The following is a 24640-nucleotide window of genomic DNA, read 5'->3' as shown; positions in this document are numbered from 1 at the left end:
ACACTCTCTCTCACACACACACACACACACACACACACACACACACCGTGGCCATGTGTTAATGAAGACATGGACCAGTGATCTCTATACCAACCTGTCTCTCCCTCTCTGTCTTTTCTAAGTATTTCTCTACATCCTTGAACAGAATATTTGTGGATATTTACATAGTTATATAAACACAGTATATTTTTATTGTAAGTTGTATCATGTGTATACTGGAAATAAATAATTACAGAAACATTAGAATTATAGATTACGTATATAAAAATTAAGGACAAGCAAAGACCAGATAAAACAGGTTTATCCTTTTGGTTTGGTTAAATGGATAGACCAGGAAGTGCTTGATCACAGGGGAATATAATACCCTAGTGGGCCTTGAGAGGAAATTCTAAATAATACTGTACACAATAGAAAATACAGTAAACACTCTCATCTGCATGAAAGTGTCCACATCCGCTCCAACTGATCCTCATTATCAACTCTCTCCCTCTTTCTTCTCCGTGCCTCAGTCGTTGGTCTTCATCTCTTTTTCCCCTGGCCTGACCAGCTCTGCGCTGCACGCCATTGTGCTCTTTTTTCCCTGCGTTGTTCAAACCAGCCAAGCGTTCAACCATCAGACTGGCAAACATGGTGAACATGGGCTAGCCAGACTAAACTCCCCCCGCTCCCACAACTCCCTCTCTCTCTCTCTCTCTCCCTCCTCTCTCTCTCTCTCTCTCTCTCTCTCTCTCTCTCTCTTTCTCTCCTTTCTCTCTCTCTTTTCTCTCTCTCTCTCTCTCTCTCTCTCTCTCTCTCTCTCTCTCTCTATTTGTCTATGCCCAGACGATTATTAAAACAATCCTGACTAAGAGTCCTTTTTATTTTTTTCAAGTAATGGTTTATTTTCCCCCATACTTGACTCAGGCCAGCACACAGCATTCCTACATACAGCTTAGCCCCGGCCACTACAGTATGTACCTGCCTAGCACGCGCACACCGCCGTGCTGTAGTGACTAATCTGCTTCACGCAGCTCGCTAACAGTACATGACACAGATGAACTTACTCCCCCGGGTGGATCTCCTTTCTCTTGGCCTCTTCTCTCTTACTCTTCTAACAGTCCCAGAGAGTGTGTCAGCCTGAAGGATGAGTGTCAGTCTGATCCAGAGATCAAACTCCCCACTCATGGCCTCATGTCCCCTGGTCACTCGATCTCTCCTGGAGAGCCACTGCTCCAGGTCAGTTCTGAATATGAGACGAACGTTGGTTAATGTATGGTCTTTTGGTCTCTTCTTCAGTGGTGGGACTCTGCAACAGATCTGCAAAATATGTTGATGGGTGAATCCTTCCTCAGTAATTCCGCAAGCTGTGTTGGTTTATTTTAAAACAGAGCATAGTTCATTATCTACATCTGTGCAGTGAGCATGGGTTATTTTGGCATGCATCTTCTTATAAAGTGGAAACAAATAAAAATTAATTTAAAATATATTTGCAAGCTGCGTTTAACATGGTCCAGTCACCATGGCAGCAGTTGCAATTACACAGTGGTCACAACTAATGTTGGATTTAGTAGTTGCAGATTATAACAATTTGGTTGTAGGCATATTTGATTTGCCAATTTATGAAGACTCAGACGAAATGCACAAGAATATGTTCTTACTCAGATATGAGCTCAAACATTAAATGCAGCATCCTTTTAGCCAATTTGTTTCATACTTGGTAGGCTATATTTGATTGGCTGTTGGCAGCCATTTTGAAGTGTGAGTCAGTTGGCACTTTTGGAAATGTGTTCAAATGAGACCAAATGTGATTATTGTAGTAACTGTTAGAGTCTGACAATGTAATTACACGTTTGTGACATCCTTACATGGGTAGGAACGACTACCTACCAAGTTTGATGCCTGTATGACATAATTTATGTTGTCAAGCTACTTTTAGGGCAGAGATAAGTAAAATAGGGATCCAGCCGCTTTTCTTGCTTGGACCCCTAAATACATACACAATTTGTGATATGGAGGATGAAATACTTCTTATGACCCATATGGCAAAAACTCACCTACTGGGAAGGACCACGCAGGACACAACGCAAAGAAGCTGTGAAGGAGTTGGAAACGGTAGCTGGAGTGCAATAAATTCTCGAACCACAGAGAAAGATCTGTAAACAAGACGCAAATAAAATTAAATGGCCCTCTTTAAGCACCAGCGAATCCGTAAAGAAAACTGATAGTCCTTCGACCATAAACGAATAAAAGCCATTGTTTTGAAACGCTTAATATTAAATATACTTAATTTTTCATAAGATGAGACCGGCGGGCGGAGGGGCAGTAAAGTTTCATTAACGAGTCGGTCGGCTGCTGGAGATAGCCTACGAGTTTTGCTCCTCTATTCTATTGCCTTTTTAATGCAATAAAACAGGGCCCTGTCGCTGCAGACGCCAAACTCGTCTCCCTCTCCATCTACTAAGCTTTCTTTTACAACACATCATAATAAAAATGTACCAGATATTTTTAAATGCACTATTACTTATCTGTGCCTTTTCATATTCCGCCTTAACGGCCACTTAAGGAAGCACTATAAAACTCGTCATTCATTATTCAAAGGCATTCAACGTGCCCTATTTCTCTTTTTTCAATTCTCTACTTTTTGTGTGTGTGGGACGCGCCTGACAGACCTCCCTTTTTAGTGCAGGCACGAGGAAATTGATAACACCACAGACACACGCAATAAAAACGGCGCCCGCGGGCCAGAACCCAGGACTGCCATTATGCAGATGAACTTGTAATTTCACAGACAAATCGCTATCTTCTTCACTTTTATACTTTTCCGTTTTTCACGTTATCTCCGTTCCTCGTGAGAATTGGGAAATTGTGCGTGTTAATATGCTGGCACATTGATTGATTTGATGCCCAATAATTCCCAACGGTTTTGGGTCTGGAAACTGCTCGATTCAGGCCTCTCCTCAAATAGGCTGGAGCGCTTTAGGCTGATCTGTCTGGGACCGAAGTTCGATTAGGACAAACTCTGACTAATGTCTGCAATAAAAACAAAATTGTGGGGGCATTATTAATAGATATACGCCGAATAAACTCCAATTATAATGCAAAAAAAAACAAACCCCGGTTAAAACGGATCATATTTCGTTTTAGGCAGACCACATTTTTATGTGCAGGTTATTTAAACATTCAGTCTCCTTGTATAATGCATTAAGTGTGTAGGCCTATAATATCCATCGCTGGAGGAAAGGATGTTTCGGTTTTAAAGTCATGTCTTGGCTACAAAATATTGCTGATTGCTGAGGCGAGAACGCAATCATGCATAAATACAGACTCAAATGCACAGTCAACCTTTTGAGAATGCTTTGAGAAGAGAAACTCTGAAAAAGTCGGTAGACATTTTAAACGAGATCTTGGGATTCAAATGTGTAGGAGATACTGAGGGCAATCACAGCCAGAGGAACATTTCTCACGGGAGTTCTGAGATAACGGGGCATAATCTCGGATCAAAAGAGGATTACAAGACTAGCCGCAGTGCCATACGCCATTTTCAATCAATTACAGGGAAGTGAGAGTCGGCTTCAGGTGGTCTCAGGCAACGATTAGCGCTTCCTTGCCATTGCTCAGTTATCACAGAGACAGATGAGTCGTGGTCATTCATGTTGCTCAGAGATCTTGGGGCAGTCTGTTTTTGATAGTCTATTTCAATATATTTATTTTCTGTTAATTATGTTAGGCTATATTTTTGCATGCCATTATATATTTATGAAGTGACGAAAAGCACACATACTAACCATAAACAACATAAAGAGTGCTATTAAGCTACATTTTGAAGGGCCTTTAAATAAACGTGTAAAGTGTATGCATTAATGACAAGCCCTGCTCAGCCATTAATGCAATTCTTGGAATCTGAAATTGGTTTTTAATATTGTCCAATACACAGTACGAATATTACAGATTATTAGTTATTGTCATTATTGTTATTATCATTGTTGCATTATTTCTGCATTGTTGCACTGTTGGACTTACTCATTTGCACTATCATAATGACACTCATTCACACAGAGCACCTTACCTTACTATGCACAGAGAATCACAGGCTCAGTCCCTGCCTCAGTCATTGCAAGAGCCTCTGATTGATTAATCACCACTATGTGGATACTGTTTTTAGAATTGATTTAGATCAAGTGTTAGTATAATTTGTATTTTAGTATATTTAGCATATTCTTTATCTTCTACTGTACTTATTGCTTAGTTGTGTTTTTATATTATATACTTTAATTACTCTTTCTGCTGTTAAAGAATGTGTTTGTGTTGTCTGTATGCTGCTGAGACCTTGAATTTCCCCTGGGGATCAATAAAGTATCTATCTATCTATCTATCTATCTATCTATCTATCTATCTATTGTTATTGTTGTTATTATTATTATGATTATAATTATTATTGTGTTAGGTAAATGAAAAAAGGCCAGATATTTCTCATCAACAAGACTACCACTGAGATTACATATGGTCAGGAGTTACAGCCAGCAATGCAATGAGTCGACTGATGCGTTATCACCAGATACGTCTGTCTGCATATTTGTTCGTAAATGCATGCATCCATATACTGTAGCCTACCGACTGAATTCATGCACAGGGTAACAAACAATGGGACTGAAATATCAGTAAATAAAATAACAACATACATTGTAACATACATTGAATTGAGTTACAAATATAAATAGCTAGGCCTATACTAATGCATTTTTCATTTTCCCGGTGGGTTACTTTCACTTGGTCTAATACATTACGCAATGACGACTTATTGGAAACTAACAGTGTACAAAGAATAGGTGTAATTCACTTCACTATATTTGAGAGTCTACACCCTGATGGTGTCGACTATTTGACAAAATTGGAAAAATGCTGTTGTTTTTATTTTAGGACAACCAATAATAGGTCTAATAATAACAATTCTGTACAATAATTTTAAAAAAATTGCAAATCAAGATACTAGTTATGTGTGAAGTGTGCTATTTGGATATGTCTGTGTTCAGAGACTGATTTAAAAAAAATGGGAATGGGGAAAAATTGGCATGTGGACGCATAAACGTAAGGGTGTCTGTACGCGGGGCTATTGGCTTTCAAAAACTTTACTCTTGCACTTCGGAAGCAAAAGCGGCCTGAGTCCACACACGGCCTGGAGCCTTGGCTGTCCACTTTACCACCAAACCCGATTAGCAAGTCAATTTCAGGGTGCTTTTCATTGCGCATCTCCTGGACGACCGGATCTCCTTACCCACACTTCATTTCTGCTAGCCTTTGGCTTTAGGAGATGAGTGGAGCTCTCTGTCTTGCCTATTGGTCTATTCAGCCTTTGACCTTGCAACACTGAGTCCATTGAATGCCATAGGAAAATGATGGGGGCTCGTGGGCAGATAATCATAATAATGACCCCAATTTATCGACAGTATAGACATGAGTAGTTTTTACTCAACTGTAGGTAAGCTACAGGCTACATCTTGTCAGGCAGCGTCTCTCTATCGCAGAGAAGACACAGGCTGGTTGACGCATGAGCGCATTAGGGTACCCCGGGCAATCAATAGAGCATTTTGCCACTAGCCTATCACATTCGGCCATGACAAATGTCAACTCTCACATTTAATATAAGCTACTCTAAGGTTACATAGAAAGATCAATAAAAAAGTCACATAGATCCATAACGATTCAAATTTATCTCCACAACTCTACCCTCCTAACAGAAATACTCATTTCAACCAGATGTCAAAGGGTGCGCGCACACACACGTTGCTTTAGCATAAAATAATGTTAAAAATACGATCCTATGATTTTTAAAAAATATAAATAATTACCATATTTAATTAATTCGATCATAAAACAATCGATCTTCTCCTCACATTGCACAAATGTATTAACTGTAGGTTAATTTGCAGTGCAAATTATAAACGGTGACATTCACAAAATGCGTGCATGATGTAATCATTTGGGTATGTTGGTATTAACAAAATGATTCAGAAAATGCATTCCCTACCTTTACTTTCAAGATAGAGGTTGTTTTGCCCATTGTTTGAAACGTCACTCATTGGTCAGGCGGGGTTTGACATATACAACCAATAGAAACACTAGCACATGAATATGTCATAACAACCCTATGCCTGAAAGAGACCTGGCAAACGCACTCCCAAGCATCCAAGTTAAATGAGCCTGGGCACACAAGACACGGAGCTGAGGAAACCTGTCGGAGTTTTAAGGTTTTGTCTATACTGAAAGGAGACGATGGCAAAGATGCGGACACATATGCCAAACGAATGTTCTAAAATGAGGGAAAACCATTGTCTTTATTCAGATTAACCTAATTTCAGAAAGTTTATTTGACATCTCATTGATTTCTCTCGCTCTGGAGGCACGACCAAGGAAAGTGACCATTGATAATGGAACAGGTGCCCAGTCCGGAGCCTAGCAGCGTAAAGCAACCCAAAGCCGGGCATCATGAACCCATTCGCTTTGGGATTGACCAGATTCTCGGTGGCTCAGATCCAGAGAACGGTCGGTCGAACAGTGACCGGAGCGGGTCAGAGAGTGGCTTGGACAGCTACCGCCTCAGCAGTCCCACTGGAACATGCACGGCTCCTTATACTGCGCTGTCGGTCTCTTTTTCTGGTATTACGGGGCCGTTAGAGGACTTTAATGTATATGGGATGAACAGAACTCTAGTGCCCAGGGGGGTGATTCGAGTTCCGGCTCACAGACCTCTCGCAGCGGCGGTTCCGCCACCCATGACCAGCTCAGTGGCGAATATCGGAAGTCTGTGCTTTCCCTGGATGGAAAACAACCGTAGGTTTGCCAAGGATAGATTACCAGGTGAACAAATGTTAATGCATGTCAGCAAATAAAGATATAATTCTAGATCAGTGTAGCGTAATTTAATACAAACCATGTTGCCGTCTTTGGGGAGTTATGTGAAATTTGCCAATGGGCTGCATTCTTCACAAAATATACACAATTAAGTTTAAAAGCCCTACTGGATTAATTTATTTTAATTTATCTTAAATGACAGAATAACAGGCTTTATGTTCCTATGAAAATATTTCGTGGCATGCAGCTTTCTCTAAAATATGATATATTATATTTAATCTTATTCGTTAGGAATTGAGTGTTACATAATTATACATTCTTGTTCATCGTGGTACTATTACGAGAATAAACACTTGGTCTACATATTTTCTGGCTTGCATATTTTGTCTAATTCCTTTTTTGGCGTAGCCTACAACCCTGATAGCCTATAGACTATGTTTTAAACAATTATATCTACAGTAACTACCTTAGGTTATTTACTTGCATTACAGTAGCCTAGAATAACGAATGCATAGTCATTCAAAACCACAGTGCAAGGATAAATTGCAAAGTCTTCCGCACTGCTTTCGGGCCTGTAACAAGTTTTTGGGAGTCATGAAAGTTTTGTTCACTGTTTCACGTTTTGCTCAGGGATCACGTCGTATGTTGCTGATTTTTGACCTTCAATTGCAGTTTTAAGGATATCATATTCATTTGTGTAGATGAGAAGTTTTTGAAATTGTGTCATGTTTGTCTTTTGCATTGAAGCGCAGAACCTACAAAGTGAGTTGATTACCGCTAACCAGTTGTTCTCTCCGCATCTATCTCTGCAGCACTCATCCCTTTCACGGTCACTCGACGCGTCGGCCATCCATACCAGAATCGTACTCCACCGAAGAGGAAAAAACCGCGAACGTCATTCTCTCGAGTCCAAATATGCGAACTGGAGAAGAGGTTTCACCGACAGAAGTATCTAGCCAGTGCAGAGAGAGCATCTCTAGCGAAAACCCTGAAGATGACGGACGCGCAAGTTAAAACTTGGTTTCAGAACCGCCGAACAAAATGGAGGTCTGTTAACCCTACACTCAATGAATGATTGGGCAACTTGTATGTGTGTAGGATTCACTCTCATTTAGTGAAATATGTGGCTTTTGAACGAAGACAAAATGTCATAGGCCTACTTACTCAGTTTACACAAACTAGCCAAACATGTCCCTCCATAGCATCGTTCACGCTCAACAGAAGCAAAAAGAAAGTGAAGGCCTACACGTGTCCGCCGTGTTTGTTCCGTAAACGATTTAGGGATAATACCATTTATGCCTATGGAAGTGGAATATGGCATTGTCGAATACAGGTTTGCTGAATTATTAGTAGGTTCAGCTGCCTAAATAGTCTTTAGTTTTGATATTTGAAATGGTCGAATGAATCTAACAAAGGTGTGATAAAAGTTCAATCTAACAAAGGTGTGAGAAAGGTCATAGGTCATGTAGGTGGTAACGTTGATATTTTCGTGTTATAACAAAATTGTTTTCTTATATTTCATCTGCAATTTAAAATAAGTTATATTTATTATATTAATAGGAAATATATTCCATGTCTAAATCAAGACATGGAGTCTATTTTCTATTAATATACACCCAAATTAATAAACACCCAAACAAATGACAAAAAATCATGGCGCTTTGCAGTGTGTAAGTCTATACACCATTGCACGCAACCCCATAATGTATGGCATATTGATGAATGACAGAAGACGGATGTTTAACACCTTTGGTCCAGATTGATCCAATAGATAGAGCAGATAGCGTGCAATTTTTTTTTTTCAAAATGTGCTCAAGGCGGCTTCTGTAAGCTGGTCATGATCGGGTTGCATTTTAGATTTCCTAGTAAGCCTTAGATTTTACACTATCAGAACCTGATGTTGCTGTCCATTGTTTGCACTGTTTATGGGCTGTGAAGAACCATGGAATGGGCCAACATTCAGTTGACAACCAAATCTTGTTATGGTGCTTTAAGAACATGACAAGAGTTTGTCACACTCTGTGTTTTGCCTTGAATTTGGCAACAAAATTCAGCAAAGAATCAATCTTCTATTTCAAATTTATTTAATAGGATGCAATGAGCTAGAGTGCTATTTTTTGCAAATAATTTTCAATAAAATAATGATATTACTAATTTGAATGGGTTGACAGCTATACCTCTTAAGACTGATGTATTTTTCTCTGGGGCAACTCCAACAAATGTCTCATTCATGTAAAAAAAAAAACTCAATCTGCATTCATTAATTTCACGTCACTTCTGTGGCTTCCCAGGAGACAGACAGCTGAGGAGAGGGAAGCGGAGCGGCAGCAGGCCAATCGGATGCTGCTCCAGCTGCAAGCCGACGCCCTCCAGAAGTCCCTGGGCGAATCAGTGTCCAGCGACCCGCTGTGCATGCACAACTCCTCCCTGTTCGCCCTGCAGAACCTGCAGCCATGGGCACAGGAGGGAGCGGGCAAACTAGGGGCAGGGAGCGCCACAGCGCCACTGGCCTGAGACCAGTCAGAGATGAGGTTGGTGTGGGGTGGAGAGGACTAAAAGGGCTGAAGTTTCAGGCCTCCACTGAGGACAAAATCTCTTTGCGTTGCCTGCAACACTTATGGGTAGCCGATGGAGTTCACAGAGCTCCTCTTGGTTACCTGTCTGGGTCCTTTTCAAGCATTGGGTGGTGACTGCTATCTGCCACTTTTCATGTTGCAGTGTTTACCGGTGAATTTTGATGAGATTTGATAGAATATGCATATTTGCATATATTAAAAAAAATATGTGTAACTAAAAATTTAACTGATGGATTGAAGACTTCATGACAGAGGTGTTATGAATAACTGGAATGTTATATTTTGAAAAACATTTGTTGAATATGGTTTATGGTTTGAGGAACTGTTTATTTGTAAGTTGTCAATTGTTCAGAGAAACTGCCATCCTTCACTCTTAACATTTTCTTAAACATATTTGGATTGTGGATGTTCCTTTGTCACTAATGGGGTAATGTATAATTACTTGTATAATGTAATATTTGATATTTGTATATAATATTCACAGAGGTAGTTATGGTCATTTCTCTGTTACTCAAATTGCCATGTCTTTGTTGCACTAAAATGGCATTGCAAGCTGTGTGTAAGAAAAGACCAAAATCACACTATTCTTTGCAAAGTTTATTGTTAAATATTATTTTATACAACATTTGAACAAGTCTTCATATTTTGTCTGTCTGTCTGCTTGCCTGTCTGCGCTATCTGTCTGTGTAGGTAATTTAAAAGGCTGTCCTTATGCCCTCAGGAAATGAACTGATCCACCATCAAGAGATTAAATTAATGTACATCTTTTGTAATTGCAACTCAAATTTACATAGTTTATAAACATTCACTGATTTTTGAAATAAGATCCGTTCACACTGAATACCATGGCCAGTTAAATAAGTTCAACTAAAACACAAATGAAAATATTCAAAGTAAATAATTTATTTCAAGTTAGCCATTTACTCCAAGTGGCCATATATTTATTTGTTAGTGATTTATGGAGGAAATACATTGCCCTTTATTTTTCACTGACTTGAATGGCTTATCTCCTCTAAATCTGTCCTGAGCTCTAACTGACGTCTTCCTCATTTCTTCATCTATCTGACAATCACAGTATGAGAAGTATCCATTCACAGTGAGTTTCTGATACGGCACAGAATTTATTTTAGTCAAGGGACAAAGCAAACAAACCAACAAAAAACAATACCTCAGATCAGGAGCCTCAATGGAGTCACACACACTCTCTCTTACACACACACACTCACACTCACTCTCTCTCTCACACACACACACAAACTCACTATCACACACACACACACTCACTTACTCGCTCACACTCTCACACACACACACACACAATTACTCACTCTCTCACACACACACACTCACTTACTTACTCGTTTACTCACTTACTCGCTCACACACACACTCACTCACTCGCTCACACACACACACACACACACACTCACTCATTCACTCATTCCCTCACTCACACACACACACACTCACTCACTTACTCACTTACACACACACACACTGTTCGACTGGCCCAGTACAATTCTCGCCCATAAACTCAGACAGACAGATGAACAGACCAATACAGAGACAGCCTGACAGAACTTAGACCAAGAACCCAAGATTTTAAATCCAAGGCAAACGTCACAACTACAAGCACAGGCCAACAGCAAACACAGAGGAAGCATCTAAATATTAGGACAGACACTGAACATGGTCAGGAAATAACTGGTTGGAGGAGGACCGGGGTATTTACGGACGTCCAATAAGATTATAGGAGTGTAATATATGAGCAGAGAACACACTGACAAAGGGACAGCAGTACATTAGGCCTACAGTTTCAGTACAGTTTAGGTCACGTGAAATATAATTCATCTGCATGTAAATGAGTGTTATTTGATTGTCTCCAATACAGGTAGGATATAATATTCAATCATTCTTTTGACAATAATTGTCAATAATTATTTTGACATACCAGTGTGGTGTCACGCCAGTGATAAACTGTCTTTCCACCATAGAGGCTAATGGTTATCATGCTAAAGCAGACACGTACTGTAGGCCCTTTCCCTGTTGTGCTACTGAAGTAATGTGCTACTAAGAATATGAGGAAAAGGTACAAGTAAGGTGTTTAGTGGCGACACGCCTACATGTGCTAAATCTGTGGCAGTTATATTTGCTCCTTACTATGTGAATTAAGGACTGGGAGAATTTGGCCATTATGCTCGCAAGGCGTGTCATAATTAGCTGGAGTTTAGTTTTCAAAATAATGCAAACCATCATATGAAGTAACCAATTTGTGAAAACCTACATCATCATAGAATCATGCAACACGTAAATGCTCTCGAAAGAACAGTAATCAATCCCATAATCCTCTGGTCAAGCATTTCAGTGTGATCATATTAGCCTAGCATAGTCAAGCGTGTGATGTTATCCTGCAGTAGTTCACAATCATGATCAAAACCATTGGGGTCTGTGGTGGAAAGGCAGCTTTGGTGTGCCCTGTTACACAACGTGGAAGAACAGCTACACAGCAAATGACCGGGATAAGAGGTTTCGAAGGAACAAGGGGGTCAAGGTCAAGGTTGGAAAAAGTCGGGCCTGCACCCCCACACTGTTGCCATGGTAATGTGGTTGTGTGTTGTGCCAGGGATGTTAGTGGCATTGTTGAAAGACAGCCAAGCAGAGTCCGTTGTCTCTGTCACAGCTTGTCATTCGACCATCTGATCCCATTCTGCATTCTTCTGTCTGCTCACTCCTGTCGTGCCTGCTCCTGTCCTCTGGTCGGCTGTGCTTCTTTTTGCTTATATTACATTCTCAAACAGCTGTAATGAGCGCATGATGTTCTCGTCCTGGGAAGAGAATAAGAGATAAGAAAGAACAGAAAATGACAGGGAACTTTACAGTTTTTCTCAGTCGCTTTGGTGCTTTTCTCACATCACTATTAACATTTGCACAGAAGTTAGTGTAATTCTCAAAACAATTAGTGCAAACTGCAAAACCTAGTGGATGACCTGCAAAAGCACGTCACTTGCTCAAAATGGATAGTCCATTCCTCAAAAGCAGGTATTCATGTCAATGAAACTGTCAAGTGTCATCAAAATGAGAAGTCTTGACAACATCGTTTATGAACAAGATAGTCAAATGGCTTTGTCATGTTTTCATTATGACAGTTCTCTCAGTGTTTTCCAATGCAAAAAAAGGTCAGAACTCGGTGACACTACCTGAACATGCTCAAGACAGCACTATACAGTACTTGTACAGCCATTTGAAAACTACAGTAAAGTTACACATTGCTGTAGTTAGGTGAGTAAGTGAGTATAAGACACTGAATGCATACATTTTTACTGTATGCTCTTTGCAATTCTACAGCACTGTGACAGAATTTGATAACTAGTTCAACAATTTTGTATGTAATGACTCAAGCAATGAAATGAAGACTATTCGTTTTATTGGGAACGACTATATAGCATTCATAAGTATAGTTAATTTTGACTGACATGACATAAGCAAATGAATGTTAAAAAAACAGCAGAGAATTGTATGAAAGCAACTGATACATGTCCAAAAGTAGGCCTATTTGCAATTTGTTCAGAGGAAGGAGAAATTTCTACTATGATGTGCACAAATGACTAAATGTTGTGGAGGTTGAACTAATAGTTATGAGAATTTTCATTCTGATCTGAAAAAAGCACCAAAGCGACTGAGAAAAACTGTAATTGTGACTCCACACAGTGAACACCCTACCCTACCCTACTAGTACTAGTTTGAGCTTTTACCACTAGGTGGCGATGTAAACCATAGATTTCTTTTCAAAATGAACAAAGAAAGAAGATTATAAAATACACAGAGGGATATGAAATTGATTGTTTAAGTTGTAAATACAGTATATGCAGTAATAAAGATACGAAATGAGATCAGAAACATTGTAAAATGTCTTGTATATGCGCATACATTTTGGCCCATGCATGCTGACACTTGTCAGTGCACAAAACAAATATGACAAACTGGCATAAGATGTATGTGGAGGTGGAATCTCACCTCTTGGCACGAGAGAATGAACTCATCCAATGTCACCACTCCATCTCGGTTCTTATCCATCTTCTACAAAGATAAAGATGTGTTGGCATGGATGGCAGCATTTAACATTACCAAGAGCTCTTAAATATCATATTCCTCTCAATGTAAATGCCATGTAAATGTGTATGGACCTGGAAGAAAGCATCCACATGTTGTCTTGGGGTGTCTGTCCTCAGTGCTGGGTATGTGTATTTCCCCATCATGTCGTAGATGGCTCTGACAATGTCCATCATCTCCTGAAAAACAAATGTGACAGCAACATAATAAATGGCAATAATAATAATTCATTAAGATAATATATGTCCCCATCCTAAAAAAATTAAAGTTTACAGATTAATAAACCAAATATTACCAATAAATGTCCACTAGAGGCAGTATACGGAAGTTATTCCATATCATTACAGTTTTTTCCTTGGCACATGGCTCGGATCAGAATTGAAATTCTCAAATCTACTTGTTAAAACTCCATATCATCTTATTACTTTGTGCACATCATTACAGCAGTTTTCCTCCAATGCTTTAGTACATCCATGCAACTGATTTTGTACAAATGTCTGCTGTTTTTTACATTTTCAATTGCTAATGTCATGTTGGTCAAAATGCACTGTACAGGTTCCATGCTGAATAGTCCTACCCCATAAAACAAATTGGCCTTGAGTCATTACATTGCAAAAGTGTTAAACTAGCTGTCATAACTACTTGCCATAGCCTGTTGCCTAGCATTTATACATATATGTTTCTATGCACAGTACAGGGGCATCAAATTAGGGGTAAAAGTGGGACTGATTACCAGGGACCCAGGGGGGAGAGGGCCCTTGAAAAGTCTGGAATGGGGCAGGGACATGGGGGCCAATCAAGACTGCCTATAGGGCCCAGGATCTTGTGCCAATCAAGACTGCCTATGCATAGGGCCCAGGATCTTGTGCTACGCCCCTGGCACAGTGTGACAAAGAAAAAGCAGTGCAACACAGCTCACATGAACAACAGGTTTATTAATGAGCTGATGTTTCAGGCTGTGAGGTGCGCAGTGTTATGTAGTTTTTATTTCTTTTTCATACTATGTTGCACTTTGTTAAATAGCTGCACCTGCAGTACAACTTATCAAGGTGTGTTGTCTCCTCTATCTTTATGCACGGACCTCTTTATTGATGTAGCCATCTCTGTTGATGTCGTACAAGTTGAACGTCCACTGTAGCTTCTCTCTCGTCGAACCCCTCAGCAAGATAGACAGAGCCATAACAAAGTCCTGAGAGAGGGATAGAGAGGAGGAGGAGGAGGAGGTGAAAGAGAGTCCAAAGGGAAAGAAAAAGACATTAAATTAAACATTTTTTTTCACTTCAGGATAAAGAAAGATAAGCCATCTTTGATGAATCATCATGCTGGACTCTTGGCAGGGCTATTCTGTATAAGATAACAAGCCAAAAGGCTGTGGTTTCAGAAGAGCAAGGGCCACAGCGATTACAACCGAAGTTAGAAAAAGATTAACCCTCCTGTTATCCTTGGGGTCAATTTGACCCCAAGCAAAGTTTAACATCATAAAATATATGGTTCACTTTATTTTTTTTTTGCTTCATGTTTCATGACTTTTCCTCAATTGGAGGGTACAACAGAGTTAGCATGAAATTTGTACAATAATATGTTTTCAATGTCCTATACAAATATTTTGTACATTGATGTTCCTTGGGGTCAGTTTGACCCCAGCTGTATAAAACAAAGGATACATGAATATTTGACACATTATGGATATTATTATTTGAATAGTATGAGAACATATTGTTATTATCATTATTACATACACAAGTACTTATTACATATAAGTCATTTTGGCAGGACTGTATAAGTCAAAAGGGGAAGCAACAGCAAGCATTTGGGCTGCTGACACTAGATGGGCAATATTGCCAGCCAGGGTTCCAAGGTTCATAAAGGGGTGTGGGGGGGTGGGATTGTTTTGTAGGGCTTTTGGTGGTGGCTATTACACTCTTGTTAAGTACCTGTCACAAAAAAACTGGGTAACAATATGAATTATAATCATTTTCTGAGGGTTTATTTAGCTGGGGTCAAATTGACCCCAAGGATAAAGAGTGTCGGTAAGATTTGAGGATAACACAAGGGTTAAAGCTGCCGAGGGATTACCTCGAACTTGATGGATCCACTGTGCTCCGAGTCGAAAGCGTTGAATAGATAGTGTGCGTATGTGCTGGCATCTAGAGGAGAACAGAGAGAGAGAGGAGAGAGGCTGTAGAGGACAATGAAGGAGAGGCCGAGCAAAGGGATTCATCTCTCAGGGTTGTGTTTACAACACAATCAATTTGGACTCACCATTGATTTCTATCGCGGTACAAAGCACATTGCTCTGCGGCCTCACCAGTTTACCCTCTGTATTTAGCAGAGACTAACAACTGGCATTATGGCCATCGATAAAACAAACTGTGTTGTGAATTCAGATAACCTCAGATAATAAAGACAACTTTAATGAGGTTGAATGATTTGGGTATTCAAAATCTTGTATACATAATTGTACTGCCCCCAGTTCCATTATAAAAGTAATACACCTAAGACATAAGATGTGACATTAATATTTCATGGCATTAAAGGCATATTATTGCCATACAGCACCACTGTCCATTGTATTTTCAAATATAATCAAACCCTGTGTTTTTCTGCTTGACAGGCAGGTACATAAAACTCAACACTGACCTCCATGTGGGAAAAACTGTGAGTAGATCTGTTTAAAGGTATCTTCGTTGACCACTCCGCTGGGGCACTCCTAGAATGGTGAGAGAAACAGGCCAAAAAAAAAGAAAAGTTCTTCACAAATGCTAAACAATAACAATCACTTGTGTGTGAGCAAACTCATCAGAGAAGAACTTTTTAAAAGCAACACAATTGCCGTTCCTTGACCTTAAAACGGAGGCTAAAAACTCAATTTGACACCACACTGACTTACCATTAACATATTGCACTAGGCCTATGGTACTATTTAGTTGCGGGTAAGAGCATGACCCTTTCAGACACGCACAAGATGACTTGGGTACCCCATTAGTGCTAAATGGGTACCTACCTACCCAGAACGTTGGGAAAATTAGGACAAGAGGAATTCCTACACTGTGTTACTCTAAAGAGTCCCTTTACTGACAGCTGGGGAAAAAAACCTTGTGCTTTCCAGACAGGATCTCTGCTCCAACATTATATCAAGCATGTTTGAAAGGCAGGAACATTATTGGCGAGCCGGTCATATGACACGTAATATAAAGACAATAACCGCAAAATGGCGCTGATATGTACACTTGATATGTAAGAGGACAGGCGGACAGATAATACGACAGAAAGTGGCTGTTGATTTAATACACAGAAACGCCTTTAGCAACTTAACAACAATGCAGAGTCCAAGGCCTGAAGCTGCCAAAGCAAGCAAAAGGTGATAGTGGCAAGGAAATTGGAGGAAATCTTGGACAGAACCCAGCTCAGTACGGGGGTTGACCCCTGGGTCTAGTGGCAGCTCAATAGAGTTATATACTATAGAGCAACAGACAGGAAAGACTGAATGAGTTAGAGTACAAAGTCGGAGGGGGGCACACATACGTTCTTGAAGCCGCGGTAGAGGACCTGCAGCTCCTTCTTGTTGAAGTTGGTCTGGGCCTCCATCTGGTCAAGGCCCTCGGGCCGGTGGATGACCATGGCCATCTCCAGATCATCATCATTCTTATCTGCAGACACACACACACACACACACACACACACACACACAGTCAGTAGTGTGTTATCTGAGACTGACTCTGTTATTAGAGTTGACAATCCAATGGTTTTGGAGGAGGAGCCATAGCTTGACCTAGTGTATCTGTCTGGGTATTTCACCTTCACCAGGTGTTTCAGTAGGATTGACGTTAAAGTGTGTGTGTGTGTGTGTGTGTGTGTGTGTGATACAGAGAAAGAGAGGCAGAAACTAGAGAGGAGAGTTTTGTCTTTTCAAGAGACAAGTCACTCTCATGTGCCCTCTAATCAGCAAAGCAGGTTTGTTTGTGTGTGTGTGTGTGTGTGTGTGTGTGTGTGTGTGTGTGTGTGTGTGTGTGTGTGTGTGTGTGTGTGTGTGTGTGTGTGTGTGTGTGTGTGTGTGTGTGTGGCGGGTGCTGTTGTAGCTGGGAGCCCCCCTGCAGGTGTGCGCGTGGTCTCTGAGCTCCCCTGCCCTGCTGATCCCCCCATTAGCAGCTCATTACACACACACACACCTCCCAGGCAGACGTGGCAGAGGACACACAGTCACACAGAGGCAGAGAGGACTACAGAACTGCAGAGAGGACTACGGAACTGCAGAGAGGACTACAGAAGGACACACTCCCACCCACACAGAACACACACATACATACACACATACACACACATACCCCCACCCACACAGAGCATGGTCATGAACAACAACACACACACACACACACACATACACACACACACCCACACCCACACAGAGCACGGTCATGAACAACAACAACACACACACACACACACATACACACACACTACCACCCACATAGAGCATGGTCATGAACAACAACAACACACACACACATACACACACACCCCCAAACCACAGAGCACGTTCATGAACAACAACACACACATACATACACACATACACACACATACCCCCACCCACACAGAGCATGGTCATGAACAACAACACACATACACACATACCCCCACCCACACAGAGCATGGTCATGAACAACAACACACACACACACATACACACACACTCCCACCCACAAAGAGCACGGTCATGAACAACACATACACTATGGGCAGAGAGGGGATGCACCCTTGTGCCTGCGCTTCCTAGGAACTAACCTGAGTTCTGGAAAGCAGCGGTTTTAAAGAAAGATGATCAGACATCTGCCACATCACAGAGTTGAAGGGAGTGCACTGTATAGCTCCCCACCAGGAAATCATTTGTTACTGAACTGAGCCCAAACAGCACAACTGATAATACATCACACCGATGATATATGCATTACACATATAGTTATTTCTTCTTCAAAATGTAAGGGGCATAAGATCACATGATTGTGAGACTCAACTAAGCTCCTTGTTTGCACATTGTTTACTGTACTGTATGTTTAACATTAACTAAGCCCCTTCTCAGATTCACAACCATGTCTGTCTGAAATATCCATGCTGCTTCCTGTCATCCAAAAATCACAAAAAAAAGCTCACACAAATCAATAGCAAAAATCCCACCATCATAAAATGTTGGTTATATGAGAAGAACAATATATTAGCCAGCGAGGTGAAGCAAGTAGGTTTGAATACCAACTCATCCAAGCCCCCGTCAACGCAAAGTCTTTGACTTTTACATGGCTTTCTTTTCAAATGCTACTGCTTGCTTGTATTCCAAGAGAAACAATTTACTAAAGATATTCTGGCGGAATGAATCTGCTTGAATGAAAACCGAACAAATAAAAAAAAAACACAGGATAAGCAAAGTCCAAACTCTGGGATCGTCTGAACCACATCACACATCATCTAATTGTCAGTGACCAGGCATTTGTAGCTTACGGTGGTTCCATGTCTCTAATATACGATAATATATAATATGATTCACCATTTGCCTTTGTGGTACTGAATGTTTACTTTACATTTATCAAGATCGGCACATCATACAAATACAAATATGTGTATAAAAGGGAAGGCTGTGTTTAACATCATACAAATACAAAGTGTATAAAAGGGAAGGATTAGGAACATAAGCTCTCTCTCCATTTTATTTTTATAAATCTGTGGCACAGCAGCGGTTTAACACCCACCTACAGCAGCTCCACACAACAGCATACCGAATAAACCCAGGCTGGCTTATCTGTGGGGACTGTACCAGTCAGTCAGTATGGCCAGTTTTATTTGTAGCTTCCAGACCAGTTATCTCACAATGGGATGAAATGCAAATCATGAGAGAAGCAAGTAAATGAACAAAGCAAATCAGAAACATTGCCCATGAATACGATCAGTGGAATTAAGTGAGGGTTTGAAAATGCTCAGTAGGCTATATAAGAGATTGATTGTTAACTTCTCATTTGCACATTTGCTTTGCATAGATATTACTGCATATTGTAAAAATAATTCATGTTCACAACAGTATTCAGGTCAAAACATGCATTCTGAAAAAAAACTCTTAACCAAACAATTCCAGCAGTTGTCAGTACAAGTTGTCAAGTAGTACAGCAATTGGTAAAAAGGCAGCAAGAGTTCACCGGCAGATTTATCTAATTTAAGACGATCGTTCTCACAGTGTTACACAGTCATGTACCCTTTGTGTTGACTGGCATGTCCTTTAATGAGTGTAGTACTTGTGTGTAGACTAACTCACCCTCATTATTCATCAGCCCTAGCAGGTAGAGAAGCTTAAGTGCAGCAAACAGCAGCAAGACAATGGCCAGAGTATGAAGCCCATCCCGCTCTCCTTCTCCCTCCTCTCTCTCCATCCTCCAGCTAACTTCACTCAGCCCATCCGACCAGGTAACTCATCCAGGTATCTCCTCTCTCGTTCTTCGTCTTCCTCTCTCTCTCTTCTCCTCCTCCTCCTCTTCCTCCTCCTGTTCTCTCAAGTTACCTGCTCTGTGGTTACCACCCCAAATAAACGCTCATCCGTCTCCCTGTCTCTATAAGTAGCCGTGTGTTTTCATATAAGCCCACATCCCTCCACCACCACCACCACCACCACCACCTCCTCCACCAACACCACCTCCACCAACCCCACCCCCACTCCCCGTTTCTCTGCATGACCTTCACTTTCAATCCAGGACCGACTCTGCCTGACCCTTTCCTCCCGCTCCTCTCTATCACAGATGTCGGCATGGCCGTGTTCTGTGCTGGACCGGAGCTGTTTGAAAGTGTGGTCACCTCTGGGTCATTCTTTCTCAGGTTTTCCTTTTGAAGAGAAGATGCAGTCTGGGTCTTGTTGCTTTACTTGTGCCAGACGAGCGAAGGGGGTCATGGCAGCTCATCTTGTGCTGTATCACACAGGCCCCACTCACTGCCAGCTGAAGCTGAACTCTCCACTGTCATACTTTTGACTTATATTGAGGCTTACAAGTTACACTGAATAAACAAGGATTTCACAATGTTATTAGAGAAAGAAGCTGCTAGAAAGATAATGATGATGTGTGTGTGTGTGTGTGTGTGTGTGTGTGTGTGTGTGTGTGTGTGTGTGTGTGTGTGTGTGTGTGTGTGTGTGTGTGCGCATGCGTGTGTGTGCTTAATGCGCATGGCGCGCGATGCGTGTGTGTGCTTAATGCGCATCGCGCGCGTGCTTTGTGTGTGCGTGCGTGTGTGTGTGAATGTGTGCGTGTGCGTGTGTGTGTGTGTGCTTGTGTGTGTGCGTGTGTGCATGCGTGTGTGTGTGTGTGAGAGATAGAGAGAGTGCATGCCCGCACATGTTTATGTCCTTGACAGTCCCAAAAAGACAACATTCCCTGGTGGGTTATGAGCCCAGCTACAGCTCACAGCAGTGTGGAGAACAACGAGACATTCACTTTTTTCTCTGCACAACAACGAGATAAAATAGGTGAACATCTGATGGATGTTTCTCTATAGAGGTGGGCTAAAATATTAATTTACAGCATTTCTTTATTGATATACTATAACAAAATGTATTCTCTCCAATAAAAATCTCAAAGACACTGTGACACCAGCACAAACACCCCTACTAAGGTTTGATAGATGATGCTCATTAACAAAGCTCAAGTTCAGCTTGTGAGTTCATCTTTCTGAAGGGCTTATGAGGTGACTTACACATATCCCTGTTTACTGTAATCATATTTACCAGTATTGGCTGTGTTATCTATCTATCTCAGCCAGAATGTCTAAATCTTAACACTCTGCACTCATAGTTTAATTTTTATACAATTCTTATCTTCAAACAAGAACATAGTCTTGTCTCTTATTTCTACACACTAGTCTTGTCTATTATTTCTACAGTTTCTGCATCCACATTCTCTTATTTTCATCATCATGCCTACATCATGCCTTCACACACAGACACACAACCAACTGGAAACAATGGCTCATAACTACCACTAGATGGAGATAGGCCCATAGGATGAAACCCAACAAAAGAGCAGATGTAGCTGATGTAGTGATGTACATGAACTGGTAAATATTTTGATACAGTATGCTATATAGAGGGTAGCCATACTAAAGTGCTACAGCAGTTTATTGTTTGACTATTTGACTATACTATGATTGTTTATCATACTATTTCTCTGGCAGAACATCATGGAGAACAACACTAGGGCAAAACATTTTGTGACTTCATGGTGGTGTGTGTGTGCTGTGACATTTCTGTTGAGACATTTTCTCATAGTGTAACGTTACCGCGAAATACGTAGGTACTGTATAATACACAATTCTCTCTCTCTTTCTGTCTGTGTGACTGACCAACGCTCTCTCTCTCTCTGTCTCTCTCTCTCTCTCTCACATATGCTCCTGCTTGCATGTTTTTGGTTATGGGAAATTAATATGTAAGTTTTGAATGTGACCACCACAGCAACATTTTGCAAATATGCAAATGCAGAAGGTTAGAGTACTACAAAAAAGGAGACTGGACGACATGTCTGATGATGTCCATGATGCACATTCAGTTAAATGTAATTGTATAGTGTCCACCCCAACAAGAACAAGCAGTAAAAGACAGGGGCTCCCTTTTGTAATAACAGGAGAGGAGACCTGGAGGAGAACCAGGGCTCATGGGGGACACATCTGCTTGGTGCCAGCCAGGGGATATCCTTGCGTGGCTGATTTCCATAAAGGCTGAAACCTACAGTATACAGGCTCCTGCTTTATAGAGTATCCTATATCCAGAAGCCTATCCACTTTGAATCTTTGATTGAGGCAGTCTTTTGTTGCTTTTAATTAGTCAATGATGAAATAATTGTCTTGATGAGAACTCCGAGATGAGATCCGTTTTTAACGGATTAATTCTTCAATGTCTGTGCAAAATTCCCTGGGTACCAGCATACATTATTTGAAGTAACTGTGTTGTGATTATTTTGATTCTGTAATGGTGATAGAATGTCCATATTGAGGAATTTGGCGGCATGAGACAGGGTGGATTGCATGCATTTGAAGCTGATGGACAGTCGGATAGCGTTTGAGGGAATTCAGGGCAGTCCAAACTCAGAATGAGTTGTGTACAGTTGATGAGAATGGATAGTAAGTTTTGTGTTGATGTATTTTGTCATGTAGGCCTATTTTTGTTTTCCTTTGTCTATATGGTGGGCTGTTTTAGCCTGGCTAATACCAGACCAATTCTCAGTTGAGAATTCATCTGGACACCTGTCATATACTTTTCATTTTTTATCACCAAGTGGGCTTAAGCTAGCCTGGAAAACCAGCCGGAACTGTAGCTGTAACTGTAGCCCCGGCCACAACATTTGAGGTTGGGAAGTTCGAGCTGGACTTGTTCCATTGAGAAGCAACTATGCCCGTACCAGAGTGGTTCGGACCAATCAAATCGTTTGGGCAGGCTTTTTACAATGATGGACTGATGAGCAGCAGTGTCTCATCTATCATGTTACCTGAGCATGCTTTAGTTGATTTTGTTTGCAACAAAAAGAAGCTAGAAGCTAGACATTTAGATTTCGCTATTGCGTCTGTTGTACAAGATGTTGACAGTGCAATAACTTTAAAAAACGACCAGAAAACAATGTTGGCATTTGTGGAGAAGAAGGATGGTTCGGGTGTTCTTCCTACAACATTCACGGTAAGCTATTTTGTTTTGATACACTGATTGGTTAGGTCTATCCAATTGAGTCACGTCCATAATCACGTCCCAATGGAGCAGTATCAGACTACAAATTCTGACTAGAACTGAGTATGACGATATCAGGCTAGGTGTAACCAGCAGTGAGATTAAATTTAAGTTGGTATATTAAACCGTTAATAAATCCCTTCGAATGTCACACATCTTTCTTATTAATGAAGGTTAAAACCCTTTGAGCCTTAGGCTGTTTTCAGTGTAATGTTACTATCTTTACTTGTAAGCTCTTGGTTTGGTCATTCTAAGGGCCAGCTGTACATACTATCAGAGGTGTAAAAGTCTGGCTTCATAAAGTAAAAATCCTGCCACATTTTTTTTCCAACCATTCACTTAATCAGCTGATTCTAATTAGCACAACTAGTAAGCCAAGTAGATCAGCTAATTAGTGAAATCACCTGTGTTAAGAACCAATGGGCTCTATGCATGACTCCATTTTGGATTTCCTTTCTACTGGGCAATCAACTTCCTGTTGACGCTGTACACAGTAGGCTATGACAGTGGTTCTTTAACTCAGTGAAATCAGGATTTTACAACTCAATTCTCATTTTTTTATGTATGTATGTGTGTGTGTGCTATATTTTCCTGCTCCTCTAACCTCTGCCTAATTTACCTCTCTCTCTCTCTCTCTCTCTCTCTCACACTTGCCTTCTCTCCATCCCTCTGTACTTGCTCACTTTCTTTTTGTCTCTTTTCTGGAGCCGTGCGTCTCATTTGGCTCGGCTCAGTAATCCCTTCTTGCTTTGCATAATCTGAATTAGCATAATCTGTGTATTACCATGGTGATGATGAGTGGTCTGGCTCGGTTCTCTCTTTTTTTGTCGCTGTGCTATTAGCAGTGAGGGTTCTTTGGAGCGGATTAACACAACCACAGTTCTGTTCAGGGAGTCGCACAGACTTTGCAGCGCCGGAACAGGGGAGAAGAGCAGTGTTTTGACAGGCACTTACAGAGAACATCTAAACTATGACCTTTCACACTTTCTTACTTCAGGCCCCTGGAGAGTCTCATGGCACAGTTAATCAATGGTTACAAGTGACAAGCACATGTGACGCACACACACACAAGCATACACATACAAACACACACACACACACACACACACACACACACACACACAAGCGCACGCACACACACACACACACACACACACACACACACACACACATGTAATTACAAACACAACACACACACATGCACACACACACACACACATACACACACACACGCACACAGGTAATTACAAACACAGCACACACACACACACACACACACACACACACACACACACATGTAATTACAAACACAACACACACACACACACACACACACACACACACACACACACACACGCACACACATACACACACACACACACACACA

At 41.0% G+C, this 24640-nt stretch overlaps 2 protein-coding genes across 9 annotated transcripts in view; one reads left to right on the top strand and one right to left on the bottom strand.

Annotated features, from left to right (window-relative positions):
* The first annotated feature begins 6172 nt into the window (after nt 1-6172).
* LOC125286316 (T-cell leukemia homeobox protein 3-like) lies at nt 6173-10029 on the top strand. Of its 2 annotated transcripts, none has more exons than XM_048231309.1 (3): nt 6173-6807; nt 7641-7875; nt 9120-10029. In XM_048231309.1, exons 1-3 carry the CDS (start codon nt 6405-6407, stop codon nt 9340-9342), a joined length of 861 nt encoding a protein of 286 aa, XP_048087266.1. In that variant the 5' UTR covers nt 6173-6404; the 3' UTR covers nt 9343-10029. The 2 variants fall into 2 exon arrangements, with proteins under 2 accessions (XP_048087266.1, XP_048087265.1); XM_048231308.1 differs by having other exon boundaries at nt 6173-6834.
* Nucleotides 10030-11131: 1102 nt separating this feature from the next.
* LOC125286315 (Kv channel-interacting protein 1) overlaps nt 11132-24640 on the bottom strand; it is a 50571-nt gene continuing 37062 nt past the window's right edge. For 6 of the 7 annotated variants that reach the window (XM_048231301.1, XM_048231305.1, XM_048231304.1 and 3 more), the window contains 7 exons: nt 17040-17164; nt 16155-16224; nt 15591-15661; nt 14596-14703; nt 13589-13693; nt 13419-13481; nt 11132-12229 (listed from right to left, as the gene is read on the bottom strand). In XM_048231301.1, the coding sequence (XP_048087258.1) occupies nt 12182-12229; nt 13419-13481; nt 13589-13693; nt 14596-14703; nt 15591-15661; nt 16155-16224; nt 17040-17164 (590 nt within the window). In that variant the 3' untranslated portion in view covers nt 11132-12181. Of the gene's footprint in view, nt 12230-13418; nt 13482-13588; nt 13694-14595; nt 14704-15590; nt 15662-16154; nt 16225-17039; nt 17165-19812; nt 20018-24640 lie in introns of those variants that run through there. The other variant, XM_048231300.1, reaches the window with a different exon arrangement.

Source organism: Alosa alosa, chromosome 21, assembly GCF_017589495.1.
Source record: "Alosa alosa isolate M-15738 ecotype Scorff River chromosome 21, AALO_Geno_1.1, whole genome shotgun sequence".
NCBI classification, from domain to species: domain Eukaryota; kingdom Metazoa; phylum Chordata; class Actinopteri; order Clupeiformes; family Clupeidae; genus Alosa; species Alosa alosa.
This window is presented reverse-complemented; position numbering and strand designations above follow the sequence as displayed.